This window comes from Mesoplodon mirus, assembly GCF_964341445.2.
Source record: "Mesoplodon mirus genome assembly, chromosome: 19".
In the NCBI taxonomy this organism is placed as follows: domain Eukaryota; kingdom Metazoa; phylum Chordata; class Mammalia; order Artiodactyla; family Ziphiidae; genus Mesoplodon; species Mesoplodon mirus.
Window position 1 is genome coordinate 38,612,415 of NC_138995.1, and position 23,403 is coordinate 38,635,817.

Genomic DNA, 23,403 nt, shown 5'->3' on the forward strand with positions numbered 1-23,403 from the left:
CCGTGAGTCTATCTTGAGTCTCCCGATGCACGTGCTACCAGCTGAGGTTGAACGCGGCGACCCTCTGCCTCTCTGTTCAGCTCGAGAGCTATAAAGAAGCATCCTCTTTAGCGCCCTGTTGTTTTGCACTTTTGTGCTTTTTGTGGGTGGTTTTGCTGTTAAACCCGGCCCCTCCCGTGTAGGGCTGAAGGGCCGCCCACTGTCCATAAGCACAGGAAGGCTGCGATGTGCTCTGGAGAGATCGCGCGTGTGAGGTGACCTGCCCTCAGGCATGAGTTACAGCGCTGTGGGCCTTGAGCTCGGTGTGAGCGAATCAACCGTTTATGTTAAACAGGGTGTCTTTATTGTTTTTTTAAATTATTTTTAAAATAAATTTATTTATTTATTTATTATTTATGGCTGAGTTGGGTCTTCGTTGCTGTGCGCGGGATTTCTCTAGTTGCGACGAGCAGGGGCTACTCTCGTGGTGCGCGGGCTTCTCATTGCGGTGGCTTCTCCTGTTGCGGAGCACGGGCTCTAGGCGCGCAGGCTCAGTAGTTGTAGCGCACGGGCTCTGTTGCTCCACGGCATGCGGGATCTTCCCGGACCAGGGCTCAAACCCGTGTCCCCTGCATTGGCAGGCGGACTCTCAACCACTGCGCCACCAGGGAAGTCCCAAACAAGGTGCCTTTAAACAGAAACACACATAAGCCAAGGGGATATATTGATGGGTTGATGAGAATGGGACCAGAGGCTGGCAGGAAGCTAACCCTGTCTTTCCCCAGGGGCTGCGGCTCAGCGGCCATAATCGCAAATTCACGGTGACCTTATAGGACATAAGCACCTCAGATGATGAGACCTGACTGTAGTTTGCTAGATTGAAGTGCTGATGGATTATATCATATAATGTTATATACTATTGCATGATATGTGTGTGTGTGAATATATATATATATATGTACACACACTGTATGTAGATATAGTGCAGTGTGTCTGCATATATATATGTGATAATGTACAGTGTTGTTTCCTGTGGGTTTTTTTTTTTTTTTTTTTTTTTTTTGCGGTATGCGGGCCTCCCACTGTTGTGGCCTCTCCTCTTGCAGAGCACAGGCTCCGGACGCGCAGGCTCAGCGGCCATGGTTCATGGGCCCAGCCGTTCCACGGCATGTGGGATCTTCCCAGACCGGGGCACGAACCCACGTGCCCTGCATCGGCAGGCGGACTCTCAACCACTGCACCACCAGGGAAGCCCCTTTCCTGTGGTTTTAAACTGGTATTTGACCTCTCGTCTCTCTGGCTACATCTTTCTCCTTTTCACTGACTGTCTCACTCACAGCCTCTCTCTCATTCTCTCTCCACAGCTGGCCCCCAAAAGGACCCTCCCCACATCCCCAGCTGGGGGCCCTGCGTAGAGCTGGAGTGGACGCCCCCTCCTTCCCTTCATGATTCGTTTGTAGCGCAGGTAACCAGCCAAGCATCCCGCTCATTCCCGGAGGGGCCGTGGTCTCCCGTCCACCTCCCCGGAAGGGACGTTCCTTCTTGGAAGAGCCTGGCTCAGCCACATCCTTCAGCCCCGCCCTCTCCAGCCTGGGCCCCCTGGGTCATTCGGGCCATTCCCCCCCAACCTCCATGCCATCTGCAGGCAGGATCTCCCTCCCCCCTTTCCGTCTTCTCCAGATTCTCTGCAGATCCTGCCTTGTCATTCCCTGGCCAGGCCTTGCCCACCTTAGGCTGGTTGGGAAGGGCAGGGGCTCGTAGGCCACAGAGCTGGTGACATGGGAAGACAGTGGGTGTGGGCGGAGATACGAAGCCAGAGAGAGTGTGTTATCTTGCCGCACGGATGCAGCAAGAGCCTTGGAAGGGCCTCTCTGGGGACAGTCCCCGGGGCCAGCTCTAGAGGCGAGCGTGATGGGTGTGTGAGGCTCCGGAGCCAAGTGTTTCTGTTCTAGACTGGGCTTGTTAACCCAGGGCCCGTGAAGTGTGTACGTGTGTGCATACGTGTGTGTGTGTGTGTCCCATGACACACTTCCCCCTGGGAAAGAACGTGTAACATTTCTGGCCCACATGCATGTTTCTGGCAAGAGGGTCCTTTGTTTTCATCAGACTCTCCAGGGTACTGTCCAGAGAAGCCCCTGAAATAACCATATGGATTCTCTCCCTGAGATTCTTTACGTCACAGAGCCGTCGAGGGTAATGGGCTGTAGTGGTGATCAGGAAGTTCAGAGAATGCTATTGAGGGTTAGGGATGGTGACCCAGCTGGGGGGGGGGGCACGACAGTCACCATGTCCTCAGTGAGTTCGGGACCATCCCCCTCCCCCTACCAAGAAGAAAAAGAGAGGGTAACAACTCCATGGCCCTGGACTGGGATTGTGTGTGATTTCTCATCGTGTTCTGTCTGCGTGGTTGGGAGGGAAGGATGCGTGGGCTGATGGAAGGATAGGCGGATGGGGACTTCCCTGGCGGTCCAGTGGTTAGGACTCAGTGCTTTCCCTGCCCGGGCCCGGGTTCAGTCCCTGATCGGAGAACTGAGATCCCGCAAGCCTCTCAGTGCGGCCCAAAACAGTAAAAAGGAGGAGCGGATGGAAGGACGCGTCAGTTTGTGTGTTTGGAAGACAAGAAAGATGGGCGGTTGGGTGGAAGTTTGTAAAGATGGGTGCGTGGAAGCTTGGTAGGATGTCTGGAGCAGTGGTGGTTGGCGCGGGGGTGGATGGGCAAACAGAGAACTTGTTTTCTCACTTGTAAACTGGGGCACACGGCATCCCTTTCCCATGGGGGCTGAACAAGCTAACATTTGTGAAACGCTTGGGACAGTGCCTGGCACATGGTAAGCAGGAGCCAAATGTTAGCCGTCCTCATCCTCATCATTCTGACAGGCTCAGCCCGGCTCTGGCGGTTCCTCTGACTCAGAGCGCCTGCCCTCCTGGCCCCTCTCCCTCTCTGTTCCCTTCCTTGAGAACCACGCTGCATGTGTCTTCCAGGGGGACCCAGAGCCTGGGCCCCTTCATGCCGCCTCCCCTCCCTCCCTCCTTCACCCAGTCACGTGTAGGACAGGAGCACAGGCTTGGGGCCAGACTTGTGGGTTCAGGGCTGGCTCTGCCACCTGCTAGCTGGGAGACAGAGAACCATGGTCTCAGCTCTTCCTTTTACTCATCTGCAAAGCGGGGGTGGCAGGACCCACCTCGAGGGATACTGTGGGGATTAAATGAGATACATGTGTGTGAAGCACTTAGCACGGGGCCTGCATGTGATCAGGACTCAGTCTGGGTTGATGTCATCACCATCGTCATCAGACGCTGGGGAGAGAGAGGGAGGAGGAAAAGGCAGCTGTCTGTCTCTGATCAGGAGGCTCTGGTACGGAGGGCACCTGCCCCACCCCTACCCATGCCCCTAGACTTAAGGGGACAGAAAGCCTGACCCCTCCAGGGGTCTTGGCCCCAGGGAATGGTCCTTGCAGGGAGGGTCCTGGCACGCTGCCGACATCTAACTTGTCTCCCTTGCCCTCTTCCCGCCCCGCCCCGTCCAGTGGCGATGGATGATGAGGATGGGAGATGCTTACTAGACGTGATTTGGTGAGTAATGGGCTCCCCACCCCACCCCACCCCACCCCACCCCACCCTCCCCCACCCTCTCCCTCCCCTCCCCTGTCCCTCATGTCCTCAAATGTCTCTCCCCTTCTCTCTTTCAGTGACCCTCAGGCCCTCAGTGACTTCTTACATGGATCTGAGAAGGTGAGTGCTGGGGCAGGGAGAAGCATCCCCAGGGCAGGGGCCTGTGGAATTGGGAGCTGAGAGACACTCCCCGCTGATTCAGTAGACATCTGCCCCTTGCCTTCCATGAGCCAGGCCCCAGGGTTATGGCAGAGAGTGAAAGAGATGGCAAATCCCTGCCCTCACTCCATACACATTTCCTTGGTAAACAAAGCAACCGAGAGCTAATAAAGGTGATGGTGGAAAGCACCATGCAGAGCAGCATAAGAAATAATAATGTCACTTGCACAACAAAAGAGGTTTAAAAGAAAATGAATGGGAGGCGGAAGCAGGGGCTTCTTCTCTAGCTGGTGTGAAGCTGAAGGATCAAAGGGAGGTGCCCATGGCGCTCTGGGCAGGGGAAGGACAGGTAGGAAGGTTGGAAAGTTTGAGAAAGAAGGCCAGTGGGGCCGGAATGAAGGGGAAACTAGAAGGTGGTAAGACTGGAGTGGACAAAAATCACCAGGTCATGAAGGGCTTGGAGGACTTGATCGAGGAGTTCAGACTTTATTCTGAACGTGACAGGCAGTTCTGACGGGTTATTAAGCAGGAGAATGCCACATTCCGTTTGCCCTCCAGGGAATGGAACAAAGTGGGGGAGAGTGGATGTCTGTTGAGCCATGAGGAGCTGTATCAGTCACCCACAGCTGCATAACAAGTTATCCCATCACTTAGTGACTTAAAACAACATTTGTTAGAGCTCTCAGTTTCTGAGGGTCAGGAACTGGGGAGTGCTTAGCTGGGTGTCTAGCTCAGTGTCTCCCCTGAGTAGCAGTCAGGATGTTGCCTGGAGCCACTGTCATCTGAGGGCTTGTCTGGGGCTGGAGGATGTGCCTCCACAGTGACTCACTGCCGTGGCAGTTGGCTGGAGGCCTCAGCTCCTCACCATGTGGGCCTCCCCCTAGGATTGCTTGAGTGTCCTCACAGCATGGCAGCTGGTTCCCCCAGAGCAAGTGACCCAAGGGAGAGAGCCAGGAGGAAGCTCAGTGCCTTTTATGACCTAGTCTCCAAAGTCGCACACTGTCACTTCCGTCATACTGCATTTGCTAGAAGCGAGTCACTAAGCCCGCCCACACTCACAGGGAGGGGACGGAGCTCAGCTCCTTGAGAGGGGATGTATCAAATAATCTGTGGAGCGGAGGCGAGTGCGGAGCAGAAGTTGGTGGCCTGGGCCCCAGGGCAGGCACGGGAGGAGGTACCAGACGCTGGCTCTGGGATCTGTCTGGGAGGCAGGATCACTAGACTTGCTGGTGGCTTAGACAGTGAGGAAGAAAGAGCATCCAGAATGCCTCCTGGACTTGACCTGAGCAGCTGAGTGGGTGGTGGTACCGTTCTCTGAGACTGGGAGTTCGAGGTGGATGCCAGAAGTCCAAGGGCGGCTATTGGATATAGCAGTCTGGGGTTCTGGAAAAAGATCAGCTGGACAGAGAAACTGGGGAGGCTTGGCTGTGGACAGCCATTCATTGGGCGCTTAGGGCCTGTTGTAGACATTGCCTATGTCTGCAGGAACGAGACAGGTCCCTGTGCTCCCAGACACGGGAACAGCACGCACGTTAGGCGCCCGGGTGGCAGGGCGTGCCGGGTGCTTGGGCTGGGCAGTGGAAGGAGTGACTTAGTAGGAAGGGACGGACAGTTGTCGGGAGGAGGTGACAAATGTGACAGGCCCTGCCAGATGTGTTACCAAAGACGCTTGAGCAAAGCCACGGAGGCAGGATTCTAGAGTTCAAGGCAGGCATGTCAGGAGAGGCTCGGACTCAGTGCTGGGGTTGCCTCGCATTTTAATCTTGCAGCCAAGCCCCTTTCTTTGGGGCGACTTTTCTGGAGGCGGAGTTTCCTGTACCCCTCGAATCTCCCCCCGCAACCCCCCCACCTCGTCTTTGTCTTTTTGTCCCATGTAACCCTCAATTGGTTTTTGTTCTAGAGGTGGGCCGGCCCACTGCCCAGCTGACCTTTGACCTTGGGTGGGGGCGGGTCTTGGTGCAGCTTGACAGTGATGAGCTCCTGGATAATCCCGGGGAGGCCCGTCGAAGTGCCTTCTATGAAGGTCCTGGGGTAAGTGGCCCGGGGGCTCGGGGAAGGCCGTGGGCTCCAGGCATCACCCAAGTCGCCTGTGGTGGCAGCCAGTGGGGGAGGGGAGAAGGGGTCGCACTCGTCCCCTGAGGCACTTTGCCGGGAGGGGGGCAGGGGGCAGTCACTGAGGAGCAGTGTGGGGTGGAGGTGAGGCCGGAGCTGCTGGACCCCCAGCTGTGCCCTCCGGCCCCTCAGAGAAGGAGGTGTGGTCCTGAGTCCCTGGCCTTGGAGGGCAGCTGCTACAGAGCTGGAACAGAGGCAGAGGCTGGCTCTGGAGTTCACAGTGGGCAGGGCGGGGGCGCTGGGGGGTCCTGTCCCGGCCCAGCCATGGGTGGGGTGTGTGACCTGGGGGAAGGGGATCGACTGTTGTGGACCTCAGTGTCCACCTGGAAGATGAAGGCAGGGGTGATGAGCAAAGCCCAGAGCGGGGAACACAGTGGACTTTTATTGAGCACCTACTGTGTGCCGGGCCCATTACTCAGTGCCAGTCGTCCCTCCCTCTTCTTCCTCTTCTGTGGCCTCTCCCCTCCCCGCTTTGCTCCCCATCCCTCCCCCTCCTTTTTCCTCCTCCCCCCTCTTCTCTCTCCCTCCCACTCCCCCCTCCTCCGTCTTCATTAACATAACTATCAGTTACCAAATACCTATCATATGCCAGGCCCTTTACAGTAATTTTCATTTAGTCCTCACAACAACCACAGTAACATTCCAAATAATTTATCTGGCATAATATAAATGACTAAATCCAGAACCCAACAAATACACATTATGTTCATGTTATTACATTTACGGAAGAGTAACAATGTGTATTATTCTTACCCGTGCCGTCCTCTTAATGCCCACAACGTCCCTGGTCAGGTTCTCAGCACCTCCTGTACGTGACGTCAGTGAACGTCACGACTGTCCTAGGAGGCGGGTTTGGTTATGGCCATTTAGCGGTTAGGAACTCAGAACTGCCTGGTCCTTGGTTGGGGGCTGAGCCGGAGCCCCATCCTGCCAGGCACTGCCCTCCACTCAGCAGCAGGGTGACCCCTTTCCCCGGTCTGGGAGGCAAGGAGGGAGCAGTGCCCACCTCACTGAGCTGTTATTAACGACAACATGGACAGTAATAATGACGGTAACAACGATAGATGATGTTTCTCGCGTGCCAGCCAAGAGCCACGTACTGCTCTGAGCCCTCCACTAGGATTAACTCAGAATCCTTCAAACTACAGGTGGTGTTATTTTTTTTTAAATTTTATTTATTTTATTTATTTATTTTTGGCTGCGCTGGGTCTTCATTGCTGTGCGTGGGCTTTCTCTAGTTGCGGCGAGTGGGGGCTACTCTTCGTTGCAGTGCGCGGGCTTCTGGTTGCAGTGGCTTCTCTTGTTGCAGAGCATGGGCTCTAGGCGTGCGGGCTTCAGTAGTTGTGGCTTGCGGGCGCTAGAGCGCAGGCTCACTAGTGGCGCATGGGCTTAGTTGCTCCGCGGCATGTGGGATCTTCCCGGACCAGGGCTCGAACCCGTGTCCCCTGCATTGGCAGGCAATTCTTAACCACTGTGCCACCAGGGAAGCCCCCGAACTACAGGTTTTGATCCATCGCCTGGTCAAGTATCAGTGGGTTTTCCATGCCCTTGGCATAATTATTACTTGTGGAATATTTGCTCTAAAATGCATGTATAGATTACACACTCGTGTCCTGGATTGCCATCCCGGAAAGCATTTAAGAAACATCAGGTTCGGGACTTCCTTGGTGGTGCAGTGGTTGGGAGTCTGCCTGCCGATGCAGGGCCCTGGTCTGGGAAGATCCCACATGTCGCAGAGCAACTAGGCCCGTGAGCCACAACTACTGAGCCTGGGCGTCTGGAGCTTGTGCTCCGCAACGAGAGGCCGTGACGGTGAGAGGTCCGCGCACCGCGATGAAGAGTGGCCCCCGCTCGCCGCAACTAAAGAAAGCAATCGCACAGAAACGAAGACCCAACACAGCAAAACAACAACAACAAGAAAAAGTTAAAGGGCATTAAAAACAAACCAACCAGATATATGTGGGTAGGCATTTTCCATCCCAGTTACAGAATGAGAAAACTGAGACTCAAACAGGGCAAATGACTTGCCCAAGGTGGCAAAGAAGGAAGAAGAGCCAGGCTGTAGATTCTGGTTCATCTGATGCCAGAGTCCTTTCCCCAACCACAGTGCCCGCACCGCTTCCAACTCAACTTCCTCCTCTGCTCCTCCTCCCTCCCCGTCTTTTCAGATGGACTGAGCTGCAACCTGGCCCTTCTGTGAAGCCTCCTGACACCAGCGTTTGCCCTGCTCCCCTAGCCAGTCCCTCCGAAGGCAGCACACAGTTACAGACACAGTCACGCCTTTAAGCCATCAATCCTCTGAGGTGTCCCTCTTCCTCATCTCAGTTAACAGCATCTACTCAGTTGCTCAAACCCCAACCTGCCCTGCCAACCTCGATCTGTCCTTTTCCTTACCAGCTCTCCCTGTGATGTGTGACCTGTCAGCATGTCTGAATCTACTTCTACCATGATCCCTAATCCTTGCGCTTCTGGCCTCTTCACTGCTACTCCAGCCCAGGCCACCATCTCCGCTGAGAGCCTTCCAGCTACTCTCCAGGATTCCCGTCTTGCCGCCCACGGCACCCTCACAGCAGCTAGAGCTTTGCACAGCCTCCCCTGGTTCCCGTGGCAGAGTCTGTGCTTTGCCGCACCGTGGCCTGGAAGTGGGTCTCAGCCTCAGCAGCCTCCTCAGTGTGGCTTCCCACCCCCGCGCCATCCACCTGCCAGCGTCTGCCACTCCCTGTCACTCCCTCGGACTTGGCCCCCTGCTGTACTTTCCTCATGTCGCTTTGTGGTGGACACAAGGTCTGACTCCCCAGTGGCTGTTTCTGCTTCCTCTTCTTTTCCTGGCAAATGGGATTCCAGTTTGGATCGGGTGACAACAAATTTGAGGGAACAGTTCTCCCCAGTCCTGGAACTGGGGAGAACCAGGGGGGAACACAACTTACGCTTTTGCCCTGGAGACAAATCTTGAGGGTCCGGGATAACGGTGGCCACTTCCCTTTCCACTGCCACGGATCAGTTTAGAAAGAGCACGGGCTACAGTTCTGGCCGAGGAGACGTGAGGGGCGTTCCGTTGGGCGCTGCTACAAGCTTTCCTCACTTTTAAAAAGGGGAACAAGGAAGGGAGGGAGCTGCTCTCTGCCCTGCACCCTCCGAAGGTTTGGGTGCTCGGCGTACAAGAGGGGATTCTTGCTGCTGCTGCTGCAGCCGACTTGCAGACGCTGGCCACTGCTGGCAGGCCTGGACTTCACCGTGGAGCCACTGGCACCACCACGTGTCCTGAGAGCTTAAACCTACGCTGACTCCTCTGTTATTACGGCCCAAAGCATATGCACTATAGATATCTAAACTCACCTTTTTGCTGCTTTATCACTCCTACCTTCCCGCTCCTAAAATGTAAGCTCTGTGAGGGGAGGGGCCTGTCCCTCCATCACTATGTCCCCATCACGTGGACTGGGCATTGTCTGGCACAGCTACAGCAGGTGCTTGATAAATGCTGGCTGCATTAATGTATGAGGGTCCTCCAGGGCAGGGACTCAGTCACTGTGGCTTCTGGGAGCAGCAGGGGCTCAAAAGCCTTCGCTGGATCAACAGGCAGGGAAGCCAGAAGACAGCTTCTTAAGAAACAAATTTAATACTATATACAAGGGAAAACGTACAGAAACAACAAAGGAGACGCAACAGGGCTGGAGGTGCCCATCCCAACTAGCTGCCCACGCAGAGGGCCGATGCCAGCCCCTAGCTCGCCCTCCTCCTCCTACAGTTGGAAGGGCTCCACGGGCCCCCTTGCCCTGGCGGTGGGATCCACGTGGTCCTGAAGCCGGTGCCACTTCATGTGGGCATTCCGACCCTTGATCTTGCCAAACACCCTGAGGAGGCACCAGAGGACACAGGGGTCAGAGCAGGGGGAGGCGGGTAGCCCTGAGGGGGGCACCCCAGAGGGCTGAGGGCAGGCGGTGTGGGAGCATCTAGGGAAAGGGCGGTACCTCTCACACTTCTGGCAGGGAAAGAAGCCCTGGCCCTTGCTGCTCCCCGGCAGCTCAGGGGTCCGCTTCGAGCCGGTGTTTGGGCTGGAGTTGGGGATGGACTCCCTCCTGGAACTCTCAGTGGTCCTCTGTAATTCGGGGGTTGGGCGGTGGCTGGGTTTCCTCCGAGGGCTACGAGTGACCTGCACAGGGGGCAGAGGTGATGAAAGGGTGCTGACCGCCCCGCCGCCCTTCTAAGAGAGAAGCAGGTGTCCAGAGCGTCCAGACGTCGCGGGGTGCACCCCCCCACCGCCACCCAGCTTGGATGGGCACCGGGCATCCAGATCCGTGCTGAACTCCTGAAGCCCTATCCCGAGACCCTCTACCTTCGCTTCTGTCCTGTCTGCTTCACCCAGCTCTCTCTTGACCCTCTTTTCCGGCACTGGGGCTCGGCCGCAGTCAAACTTGATCATTTTCTTCTGCGTGTAGTAGAACTCGACACACTGGGCTACTGTTTTTGTCTGGACCTAGTGGAGGAAGACAGAAGCCGACTAAGGACAGTGCCTCAGGAGTAGCAGTGAGAATGGCCTTGACGCCCTAAATCCCCTCCCCATGGGGCCAGCTGCCACTTTTTGAAAGCCCTCCTGAAACGTGTCTCCCCTACGGCTTGCTGTGCTCCACTGCTACGGGAGACAGAGAATCACAAAGTCCTCCTGGGGATGAAGGAGTTCAGAGAGAAGCCACCAGAGTCAACACCATCTAAGCTCTGCACGCTCTGAGCAACAAGGCTGGCCCAAGAAGGCTTCTCTCCAGGAAAACGCACACAAAGGTACACACGAGGACGCTCACTGTGACATCATGTGGAGCCACATGACTACCGACTGGGACTAATTAAACCAGAGTGTCCTTACGTGTTGGATACCTCATAGCCTTATGCGACAGCTAGGCAGAGCCCTCCAAAAAACTGAAGAGGAAGGAATACTTCCCAACTCAGTCCGTAAGTTCAACATTTCTCTGATACCAAAGCCAGACAAAGATATTACAAGGAAAGAAGGCTACAGACCAATGTCCCTCATGAACATAGATGAAAATTTTTAAACAAAACTTTAACGAACAGAATCCAACAATATATATATGTATATATATATATATATATATATATATATATATATAAAGGACAATATACCATGACTAAGTGGAGCTCATCCCAGAAACGTGAGGTTGGTTTAACAATCTAAAATCAATGTAATTCGTCATATTAAACTTAAAAAGGAAAAATCATATGAGCATCTTGATAGGTGCAGAAAAAGCATTTGATACAATCCAATGTCCATTCCTGATGGAAACTCTCAGCACAATAGGAATAGAAGGAACTTCTCTTCAACCTGATAAATGATACCTACAAAATCCCTACAGCTAACGGTGGAGTGGTTTCCCCTCAAATATCATGAACAACACAAGGATTTCCACTCTCACCACTTCTACTCAATACTGTACTGGTGGTTCTAGAGTGCAAAAAGGCAAGAAAAAAAGTAAAGGCATCCAGGTTGGAAAGGAAGAAAGAAAAGTGTCTTTATTTACAGATGATATGACTGTCTATGTAGAAAATTCAGTGGAATCCACAAAAAAGTTACCAAAACTAGTAAGTTAGTTTGGCAACATTTCAGAACACAAGATCAATATAAAAATCAATTTTATTCCTATACATAGTAGCAACAAACCATTGGAAACTGAAATAAAAAAGAACTCTATAACATCATAAAAAACACAAGTACTGGGCTTCCCTGGTGGCGCAGTGGTTGAGAGTCCGCCTGCCGATGCAAGGGACACGAGTTCGTGCAATGGTCCTGGAGGGATCCCACGTGCCATGGAGCGGTGGGGCCCGTGAGCCATGGCCGCTGGGCCTGCGCGTCCGGAGCCTGTGCTCCGCGGCGGGAGAGGCCACAATGGTGAGAGGCCCGCATACCGCAAAAAAAAAAAACAAAACAAAAAAAACAAGCTCTTAGGAATAAATCTGACAAAAAGTATGCAACAACTGTACACTAAAAACTTCAAAACATTGCTGAAAAATTAAAGATTGAAATAGAGAGATATACCCTGTTCACGAGTCAGAAGACTCAATATTGTTAAGGTAACAACTCTCCCCAGTTGACGTAGAGAGTCAAAAACAGTACCAATCAAGTTTCTAGCAGGAATTTTTATTTTGAAATTGACAAGTTATTTCTAAAATTCATAGGGAATTAAAAAGGATGTAGAATACAAAAAATAACTTTGAAAAAGAATAACAAAGTTGAAGGACTAACATTTTCTAATTTCAAGACTTAGAATAAAGCTACAGTAATAAAGACAGTATGGGAGTAGCTTAATAAAAGACAAACAGATCAATGGAACAGAATACAGGGTCCAGAAGTAGATGCATATATATATGGCCAACTGATACTTAACAAAGGTACAAAAGCAACTGAGTGGAGAAAGTATGGTCTTTCCAACAAAAGGTATTGGAATAAATATCCATATGCAAAAATGAACTCACCTCGCACCCCATACAAAAATAAACTTACAATGGATCATAAATCTAGAAATAAAACCTAAAACTGTAAAACCTCCAGAAGAAAACATAGGGGGAAATCTTTGTGACTTTGGGTTAGGCAAAGATTTCTTAGATACAACACGAAAAGCACAGTCTATAAAAGAGAAACTAGTAAGTTATGCTTAAGCAAAATTTAAAACTTTTCTTCAAAAGACACTGTTAGAAGACTGACAAATGGCATATTGGGAGAAAATATTTCCAAAGCATACATCTGGATAAAGGACTGGTGTTCAGAACAAAATAAGAACTCCTACAGCTCAATAAAAACACAGACACTCCAATAAAAACAGAGGCAAAAGATATGAACAGACAGCTCACCAGAGAAGGTGCACATAGAGCAAAAAAACACAAAGATGCTCAGCATCATTAGTCATTAGGAAAATGGAGTCAGATGCTACTGTACACTCATTAGAATGGCTAAAATTAAAGAGACTTAGCATACCACGTGTCGACGAGGGTGTGGAGCAACTGGACCTTTCATAACCTGCTGGTGGGAATGGGAAGTGGTAGAGCCACTTTGGAAAACAGTTTGGCAGTTTCTTAAAAAGTTAAACATACATCTACTATAAGTTACCCTCATTCCCCTCCTAGGTATTTATAATCCCAACCCCGTGTCCGCAAAAAAAAAAAAACAAAAAAAAAAACCCAGTACATGTCCGTACAAAGACTTGTATGTAAATGTGCAGAGCAGCTTTATCTGTAGTCATCAGTAACGGGAAACCACCAACAGGTGGATGATTAAATGAACGGTGGTCCGTCCACACAGTGGTATACTCCTCAACAGTAAAGGGATGAACTATGGGTACACATGACAACATGGATGAATCTCAAAATCATTAGGTTGAGTGTAAGAAGCCAGACAAAGCAGATCACATGCTGTATGATTATTCCATTTATATAAACCTCTAGAAAATGCAAACTCATTTAGAGTGACAGAAAGTAGACAAGAGTTGACTAGGGACCCGGGTGGCAGGAAGGAAGGGTTGCAAAGGGGCAGGAGGGAACTTTTGGGGGTGAAGGATACTCTCATTATCTTGATCATGGTGGTGGTCTTACAAGTGTATAACTATGTCAAAAACATTAAATCTTACACTTCGATTATGTGCAATTTTGCGTACATCAAGTTAAAAAAAAGCAAATTAATCAGCAGGATATTAAGTATATGATGTCATCCTTTTTTGAGAAAGTGCATATAGGTGTGTAAAATCCGTATGGGCAGTAAATACCTGTCAGGTTATCAATCAGAAGTAGGATTGTGGGGAGGGGTCTGGAGGGCTTTATTTGGAACATGGGATTCATTTCTGTACCGTTTCAGGTTGTTCCAAGCAATGGCATTGTAGTTGTCAACTGTTCACAGCATGAGCAGAGTATCGCCCCTGACAGGCCCTGCAGTTCTAGCGCCTCGGCCGTGTGAAGGAGCCTTGTCTACACCAGCCTGCCATGTTCGCCTTACCATCTTGTGTATCAAGTAGAAGTCCTTCTTGTAGGCACAGAACGCCTTCTTAAAGAGCCTCTTCTCCATGGAGGTCCAGATGTCCGAACCTATTGGAGAAACAGCCAAGAGGAGGAAGGCTGTTTCTCCTTCTGGGACCACAGCCACGGCTGAAGTGCAGACTCCCCTCCTTTTTCAGGCCACTGAGCGCCACTTATATGCCAAGATTTCTGCTAAGCCCCTTACTTGCTTTATCTCACACAATCCTCACAAAAACCTTAGCAGGTAGGGGCTATTACCATCCCCACTTGACAGGTGCAGCAACTTGAGGCTTCCTCTGGTTAAGAGACTTGCCAAGGGCAGCCGTGGGCCCCTGGTTGCCTGACTCCAAGGCTGGAGTGCTCAACTGGGAAACCTGAGCCCACCCCAACCTGGCACCCCCCTTCTGGCCAGGAAGAGCCCACGAGGGAACCAGTGGAAAGGGGAAAGTTGGATCCAACTAGAGAACAGCACCCACTGAGTCCCCCAGAGAGGACGGGCCCTTCTGGGAGGGCAGGTGTAGGCCCCAAGAGAACTCCGGGAGGCACGTGCAGAGCTTGCCATGGAAAGTGACTGGCTCGCAGGGGCCTCAGCCAGGCCAAAACCACGCGGGCAGCCACGCTCGTTACCTGTGTAGTGATAGTTGGCGAGAGGGTGAGTCCGTGGCTTCTGGGGTCCTCTCAGTAACAGGGTCTCCAGGGCAACCTGGAACGAGAGGAGTGGTGGGCAACTCTCTGAGGGAGGGAAGGTGAGGTAGAGGCCCACCTTCATTCTTTCATCCATTCAGAAAATATGTGCAGCCCTCCCTAAAGCCACCCCTACCCCAGGGCGACTCAAAGTGTGGTCGGTCTGTGGACTGGCCACCAGCTGTGAACCACTTGGGACACATTGCCTACAGCACTAAGCGGACTGTTGAGTGCAGCTGACGTTACCTTTTTCATAGCAAGATTTACTTGATGACGAAACAGTGTGTGGACTTATTCTGGCACAAGCTCCTTATTTCTTCAGGGAGCAGCATTTGGAGCGGCACTGCCCCCGCCCTAACCCATGTTATGGTCCTCATAGCACTCATCATTATCTATCACTTTAAAAAAATGTATTTCATGTGCTCACTCTCCTAAAATGTAAGCCCTGCAAAGAGGGGGCATTTGTCTTGCTCAACAGCGTAACCCCGGTCAGGACTCGCTATGCAGTTTGCAGGACCCCGCGCAAAATGGAAACACGGGGCCCTGTGCTCAGAAACTATTAAGAATTTCAAGATGGTGGCAGCAGAGCATTAAACCAAGAATGGGCCCCTGAGCTGGCCCCAGCCTGATACCATGACATCACCAGGTATCAGGAGGACCCAGTAAACGTGTGCTGATTACCCTGCTGAGCACCCACCACGTGCCAGCCACTGCCTCTCAGCTTGAGAAAAAGCACCATGTAGCCCTGACTCTTGGGTCTCCAACTTGGGTGACGTGACTTCCTCTCCCACTACACACAGTTGGACTTCTTCATTGTCTAAACTTCAGGATTGTGAGGAGGGTCCTTGGAGGAGGCAGAGGCATTTCTGTTGCATCAGAGGTTTGCATACACCATTTTTAATCCAAAAGTCAATGTTCAGTAAATAAACCAGATTAATGCAGGCCCTGAGTTGGTTCTGCTAGGCACCGCCTCCCCAGTGCTGCGCTGAGATGAGGTAACGCTGGAGGAACCCTGGTGCTCTGCTGTCACCCCAGAGAAATAACTGATTGAGCCCGTATGTGTGCATTTCCCCTACGTTCAAAAGGACACCACCAGTCCCAAAGCGACCAGGGAGAAGGGTGGGTGGCCAGCCTTTGGTTCTCGTGAGCTGCAAAGCCCCAGGTAGAAGGCACGTGTCTTGCGCCTAGAGCCCCTGGCCCTAAGAGAGCAGGGAGCTTCCCACAGCTCCTCTGAGCACCCCCCTCGCCTGCACCGCACCTGGATGTTGCCCTGGGCTTCATGCAGGCAGTGCAGAGCGAGCTCCAGGTTGGTGCCCCCGCCCGGCATCACGTTGGAGCAGGCCAGGTTGCAGAGTTCGGTCACTGTTTCCAGCAGGCAGCCCGGCAGCGAGAAGGAGAGGAGACACAGAGGGTCAGCAAGTGCCAGAGAGGAAACCTCCCCAACAGCACAGATGGGGTGGGGGGCTCCTGTCACCATCTCCCTCACCTCTCTGTTACAAGCAGGCTGAGGGAAGGGAGGGACAAGGAGGATGGGCAGAAACCCTGCTCCTGGCACCTGCTCTGGATGGCCTGGCCAGCTACTGGGTGAGAGGAGAGGTGGGGCAAGGGACTGCAGCACAGCAAAGCAGTCCTGCGCTGAAGGCCAGCTCTGCCCACCCCACCCCCGCCTGGGGATCACTGCTTCTTGGTCAAGGTGAGAACTGGGAGGAGAAACCCCTTGGACATGGAGGAGGGCTCTCAGGAACCTGGCCCCAAAGTCTCAGTCACCTCTATCCTGCGTCTTCGGGTTGGTCATCACATCTCCCCATGGCTTCCAGACCAGAGTAGCTACATGCTCGTCACTTCCAGCCAGTGATCTGTCCTGGAGCTCTGGGATCTCAGCCTGAAACTGGCTCCCTATGTTGATGTGTCTGAAATGAGGCCACACACACGGACATAAAAGGCATATGTGTGTGACCAAGATGGGAAATACAAGAGAGATGTGCGGTGAGCCCTGCTCACCAGGGCTGTGGAACCCACCTTTTGGCCATCTCTCAGACACAGGGAGTGCTCATCAGCCCAGTAGACACGCTCTGGTATTCCAGAGACCTCTTGAGGGATACTTCCTTCCTTCCTCCAATTTGCTTTATCGCCAGATTTCTGGCTTCAGGCGTTTGGGGTCTAGGACACGGGAGGTATGTGCTGATACCTGGCATTCTGCTGTATCCAAGGTAACATCCAAGCTACAAAACAGTATCTCACTGCGCCATCACCAATTCTATCTAGAACCCCAGGGTGCTGGGCATTCTGTCTGCAGACATCCAACTATGGTATGTCTGGACAGAAGGAATATTGGGGAAACACCTGGAGAAATCCACCACTTCTCTCCTAGAGAGGTTCTGGGTCTAGACCTGACTTTCCCGTGATGAAGGCTCCCTTGGGAAAAACCGACACTGGAATGCAAGGAGGGTAAAAGCATCCCCACATTGCAAGGACCCTCAGGTTCTAAGTCTGTTCCAACTCACGGTTCAGTGCTGATCTTGCTGTTGTCCTTCACCACACTGATGCCAAAAGAGCCGTCCATGTGATCTGGAAAACGCCCAAAGAAGAGGCTCAAGGAGACTGGCTACAACTGACCCATGAGGCCCTTTTTGCCTGCCTTTCCAGAGCAGCTAAAAGCAGGCTCTTCAAGATTGCATGGTATACACACACTACTGTATATAAAATAGATAATCAAAAAGGACCTACTGTATAGCACAGGGAACTATACTCAATACTCTGTAATAACCTATATGGAAAAAGAATCTAAAAAACAATAGATATGTGATTATGTATAACAAAATCACTTTGCTGTATACCTGAAACTAACACATTGTAAATCAACTCTAATCCAATATAAAAGTGAAAATTGGAAAAAAAAGATTGCATGGTATGGAGTTTCCTCAAAAATTAAAAGTAGGACTACCATATCATGCAGCAAACCCACTTCTGGGTATTCATCCAAAAGAACTGCAGTCAAGACCTCAAAAAGATATCTGAACTCCCATGTTCACTCCAGCACCATTCATAATAGCCAAGATGTGGAAACAACCTAAATGTCCACTGACAGATGAGCACATAAAGGTAATGTGACATAAACATACAATGAAATACCATTTAGCCTTAAAAAGAAATTCTGCAATATGCAACATGGATGACCATTGAGGACATTATACTAAGTGACATAAGCCAGTCACAGAAAGAGAAATACTGCATGACTCCACTTATATAACGTATCTAAAGTAGTTGAATTCATATTGATAGAATCAAAGAGTGGAATAGGGGTTACCAGGGGTTGGGGCAGTGGGAAATGGGAGGTTACTAATCAATGGGCATAAAGTTTCAATTAATCAAGCTCTAGAAATCTGCTGTATAACATTGTACCTATAGTCAACAATACTGTATTGCACACTTAAATATTTGTTAAAAGGGCAGATCACAGATTAACTGTTCACATCACAATAAAATAAAAAGATTGCATGGAAGTGGGATAAGACTTCTGAAAAAGTAGAGTAAGGAACTCGGCAAAACAACAGATTTACTGACAAAAATCATTAAAAAAAAAAGAACAGTAAGCTAAAGTCTGCAAGTTGTCCTAAAGGCATACAGCATTTTAAGAAATACTCATTCAAGAAAATCTACTAAATCTCGGGAAGAACAGTGAGAGTCTGTGGCACTGGAGCCATGGCCCACTCCCTTACCCACCTAGCCCCCAGCTCTTTGTAAAGGAAGCTCTACCCAGGTAGGTGCAGCCAAGGAGATGGGGGCTTCTTCTTCCCCTGGCTCCCATGCTTAAAGAATTAAAGTAAGATAAAATAAAAATTTCTCATCAAAGAGAAAATGCCATCAAGAGATGGAAATTATTTTTTAAAAAGATACAAATGTGGACTTCCCTGGCGGTCCAGTGGTTAAGACTCCACGCTTCCACTGCAGGGGGCATGGCTGTGATCCCTAGTAGAGGAAGTAAGATCCTGCATGCTGTGCGATGCAGCCAAAAAACAGAAGAACCAAATGGAAATAGTTCAGGGGTTAAAAAAGTACAATAACCAAAATAAGGCTCAACAGTAGATCTGAGCTGGCAGATGAAATGATCAGCAAACCTGAAGATAGAACAATGGAGACTATGAAATCTGAAGAACAGAGAGAAAAAAATATAGGAAAGTGAAGAGAGCCTCAGAGAAATGTGAGATGTCATTAAATGCAACAATATATATGTAGTGGGAGTACCAGAAAGAGGGGAGAAAGGGACAGAATATTTAAAGTATTAATGGCTGAAAATTTCCCAACGTTGATGAAAAACAATATGTATATCCAGCAAACTCTACAAACTCCAAGAAAGATTCAACACAAAGAGCTCTACATCCAGACATAACATAGGCAAAATGTGGAAAGCAAAAATAAAGATAAGATCTTGAAAGCAAAAAGGGAAAAACAATTTGTTACATACAAGGGCACTACAGTAAAATTAACAGCTAACTTTTTAAGAGAAACGATGTAGGTTACAAGGCAATGGGATAATATATTCAAATTACTGAAAGTAAAAAAGTGTTAACCAAGTATCTTATATTCAGCAAATTATCTTGCAAAAATGAAGGTAAAATAAAGACACTCCCAGATAAATAAAAACTGAGGCTACCTGTTGCTGGCAGACCTGTCTTACAAGAAATATTAAAGGTGAAATATTATTCAGCCCGCAAAAAGGAACAAAGTACTGATACATACTGCAACTTGGATGAAACCTAAAAACATCATGCTAACTAAAAGAAGGCATTCATAAAGGACCACATACTGTATGATTCCACTCATATGAAATATGCAGAATAGCCACATCGATAGAGACAAAGTAGATTAGTCGTTACCCATGGCTGGGGACGGGGAGGATGGAAAGGAGGGACTGCTAATAAGTACAGGGCTTCTTTTGGGGATGATGAAAATTTCTGAAAACGGATGGTAGTGATGGTTGCACAGCTCTGTGAATATACTAAAAACCATTGAATTCTATACTTTAAAGGGATGAATTGTATGGTATGTGAATTATATATCCCTAATAAAAATAAATAGTAAAGAAAGTCCTTCAGATTGAAAGCAAATGACATCAGATGGTAACTTGAATCCAAACCAAAAAAAAAAGCGAAGCGCTAGTAAATATGGGTAACTATAAAAATCACTATGATTACATATTTCTTTTCTTTTTTTAATGGCCTTAAAAATAACTGCATAAAACAATATGTATTGTGGGCCTCTAACATATAGAAATATAATATATGTGACAGTAACTGCACAAGGAGCACAGCTGCATTGGAGTAAAGGAATATCACCTCAGACAGTAGCTCAAATCCACAAGAATAAATGAAGAGATCAGAAATGGTCAATAAGAAGGTTAATATAACAACCTCTATAAATCATGCTTGCTTTCCTTTATCCGCTCAGTGTTTTTACACAAAATAATAATATATAAAGCAATAAACATGACCAGTAAGGTATTACTGGGTCTCTCACATGTAATAGCAAAAGAGTTAGAAGGAAGAGAGCTAGATAGGAGCAGTGTTTCTATATTTCACTGTTAATGAGTTATTACACATCCTAACAGATTCTGATAAGACATATATTTTAAGTCCTAGAGCAACCACTAAGAAATGACTAAGACACAGTGAAAAATTAATGGAATTAAAATGTCACACTAGAAAATACTCACTTAATACAAAAGAAAGCAGGAAAGGAGGAACAGAGGGAGAAAAAGACATGTAACGTATAGAAAATAAAAAGCAAAATGGCAGATGTAAATCCAACCATATCAATATAACATTAAACAAGAAGGGATTAAACAAACCAATCAAAAGGCAGAGTTTGTAAGACTGGATAAAAAACACATGATCCACCTAATGGTGTCTAGAGGTAACATGCTTTATTTTCAAAGACACAAATAGGCTGAAAGTAAAAGAAGAGAAAAATATAGACCAAGGAAACAACAACCAAAAAAGAGAATGGAATGGCTATATGAATGTCAGGCACATTAGACTTTAAAACCAAAAATATTACTAGAGATAATGATAAAATTATTGTAATAATGACAAATGATGTCACAATCACATCCTAATGATAAAAGGTCAAGCCGTGAGGAGGATGTGACAATTACAAACATATACACACCTAAAAACAGACCCCCAAAATACACCAAGCAACAAACGACAGAACTGAAGGATGAAATAAACCATTACAAAATAATAGTTGGAGATTTCAATACTTTCAACAGTGGATAGGGCAACTAGGCAGAAGATCAACAAGGAAATTGAAACTAACTAGACAAAACAGACAAAATACAGCATTCCACCAAACATCAGTAGAATACATTCTTCTCAAATTCACCTGGAACATTGTTCAAGACAGACTGGATTCTAGCCCATATAACATGCCTCAATAAATTTTAAATTTTAAAATAAATTTAAGGGAATTCCCTGGCGGTCCAGTCATTAGGACTCCACGCTTCCGCTGCAGGGGGCATGGGTTCGACCCCTGGTGGGGGAACTAAGATCCTGCAAACCACACAGCACAGCCAAAAAAAAAATAAATAAATTAAATAAATTAAATTGAAAAAGAAACAAAGTATGTACTCTGACCAAAAGAGAATTAGAGTACAAATCAATAAAAGGCAGCAATTTGGAAAATTCACAAATATGTGAAAATTAAGCAACACACTCTTTAATAGTCAGTGTATTAAATAAGAAGTGGAATGATAAATTAGAAAATACTTTAGGTGAATGAATATAAAAACACAACATACTAAAACTTACAAAATGTAGCTAAAGCAATGTTCAGAAGGAAATCTATAGGTGTAAAATATCTGTATTAAAAAAGAAGAAACATCTCAAATCATTTATGGTCAACTGACTTTCCACAAAGGTAGCAAGACAGGGCTTCCCTGGTGGCGCAGTGGTTGAGAGTCTGCCTGGCGATGCAGGGGACATGGGTTCGTGCCCCGGTCTGGGAAGATCCCACATGCCGCGGAGCGGCTGGGCCCGTGAGCCATGGCTGCTGAGCCTGAGTATCCGGAGCCTGTGCTCCACAACGGGTGAGGCCACAAACAGTGAGAGGCCCACGTACCACAAAACAAACAAACAAACAAACACCTCACAATGAGCTACCACTTTACACCCACTAGGATGGGTGTAATAAAAAAGACAGCTAAGAAGTGTGAGCAAGGATGTGGAGAAACTAGAACTTTCATACAATGCTGGTGGAAATTTAATATGACCCGGCCATTTTGCAAAGCAGTCTGGCAGTTCCTTAAATGGTTAGACATAGTTACCCTTTGACCCAGCAATTCCACTCTGAGTTATATACCCAAGAGAAATGAGGACTTATGTCCAACAAAAACTTACACATAAATGTTCTTAACAGCACTGTTTGCAATAGCCAAAGGACACAAACAACCCAAATGCTCGTCAACTGATGAATGGATAAATAAAATGTTGTCTATCCAGAGAATTCAATATCATTCATCCATAGAAAGAAATGAAGCACTGATGCATACTACAACATGAACCTTGACAACATTATTCTAAGTGAACAAACTAGACACAGAATGTCACGTATTTTATGATTCCAATTACATGAAATGTCCAGAATAGGGAGACCCGTAGAAAAAGTAGGTTGGTAGACTGGTGGTTGCCCAGGGCTGAGGAGTTGGGGGCTACAGGGCCTGTGTGTCACCGCTCGTGGATATAATCTTCTGGGGTGATGAAAATGCTCTAGAATTAGATTGTGGGATGGGTGTCCAATCCTAAGAATACACTAAAAAATCACTGTACACTTTAAATGGGTGATTCATATGGCATGTGAATTATACCTCAATAAAGCTGTTTAAACAATTACTCGAAAGGGCAGGCAGAAGGGTGGTTAGGCTAAATGGCGTCTATTTTCTTTCTGGCTACAAAGTTATAAGCACCTAGAAGGCTGCTGGTCCCAGATGGTCCTGGGATAGTTCTGAACAGCAACGGGACCCCCAGAGCAGACCCAGGCGTAGGCCAGAGAGAATGGATGGACCAAATTCTACAGGGGGCGGGGGTCTGGCCCCCCGCAGGCCCATCATGGGGTGATCAAGCTCACTCACCAAGCATGGCGCTGATGAGCCTGTCGGGACGGGCCCGGGCAGAATGTGGAACAGAGAGTGTTGAAATACAGCCCAGAGCCCTCCCGGATGGGGCTGAGCATCGGGGGCGGTGTGTAGGGACGTCACTGGGACAGTCCCTTCAGGAGGTGGTCCATCAGGAACACGGGCAAGCGCAGGCAGCTCTGGCGGCATCCTCCCGGGCCCGGCTCCCCAGACATGGAGGGCGGAGGAGGGATGAGCAGTGCCTTGGGCCGGAGGAGCTTCATCCGCTTCTTGTGTTGGCTGCTCTCCTTGCAGTCTCTCTCTTCCCCGTCCTTCTCCTGTCCCTGGAGAAGAAGAGACTTCAGAACCACGGGGGTCACCTGAGGCCACCGGCCCCAAAGCTCAGACCTCAAGATGGCCTGAGAGTGGGAAAGGGTACTGACCAGCCAAATGCACACCCAGCATGGCCATGCCCAGAGTCCTCAGCGCAGGAAGCCGGGCAGGGCCACCACGCCTGAGCCAGACTCCAGACCCTAAGCCGGGCGACATTTGACGCTGGGGCCTTCTCAGGCAACCACCCCCCCCCAAGGAGAGGCCCTCACTCAGACCATTTTGGAAACTCATGTCCGTTGTTAAAGTGACTGGCACTTAAAGTGTGGGGGCCAGACGGATGCAACAGCATGACAAAAGGAAAACCTGTTGCCCTCAAAACGACAGCAGCTCCTGCGAGACAAACA

At 49.2% G+C, this 23,403-nt stretch overlaps 1 protein-coding gene and 1 pseudogene across 19 annotated transcripts in view; one reads left to right on the forward strand and one right to left on the reverse strand.

Moving 5' to 3' along the window:
- Positions 1 to 23,403, forward strand: part of LOC309794493 (BRD4-interacting chromatin-remodeling complex-associated protein-like) — an 84,998-nt gene that overhangs the window by 50,964 nt on the left and 10,631 nt on the right. For 6 of the 18 annotated variants that reach the window (XR_014292055.1, XR_014292056.1, XR_014292057.1 and 3 more), the window contains 4 exons: positions 1,344 to 1,444; positions 3,507 to 3,552; positions 3,669 to 3,711; positions 13,715 to 19,643. Coding sequence is in view for 4 of the 18 variants with exons in the window: in XM_082606046.1 (XP_082462172.1) it covers positions 3,512 to 3,552; positions 3,669 to 3,711; positions 5,713 to 5,781; positions 13,715 to 13,813 (252 nt within the window). In the remaining 14 variants the exon portion in view is untranslated. The other 12 variants (XM_082606046.1, XM_082606045.1, XR_014292059.1 and 9 more) reach the window with 11 other exon arrangements.
- LOC309794499 (zinc finger protein 541-like) overlaps positions 5,794 to 23,403 on the reverse strand; it is a 30,306-nt pseudogene continuing 12,696 nt past the window's right edge. Inside the window, exons 7-15 of the transcript in view lie at positions 22,685 to 23,010; positions 17,061 to 17,124; positions 16,324 to 16,466; positions 15,815 to 15,918; positions 14,500 to 14,575; positions 13,853 to 13,941; positions 10,196 to 10,336; positions 9,831 to 10,012; positions 5,794 to 9,713 (exon numbers count right to left, since the gene is read on the reverse strand). The product of the transcript in view is annotated as a zinc finger protein 541-like (transcript). The remainder of the gene's footprint in view (positions 9,714 to 9,830; positions 10,013 to 10,195; positions 10,337 to 13,852; positions 13,942 to 14,499; positions 14,576 to 15,814; positions 15,919 to 16,323; positions 16,467 to 17,060; positions 17,125 to 22,684; positions 23,011 to 23,403) is intronic.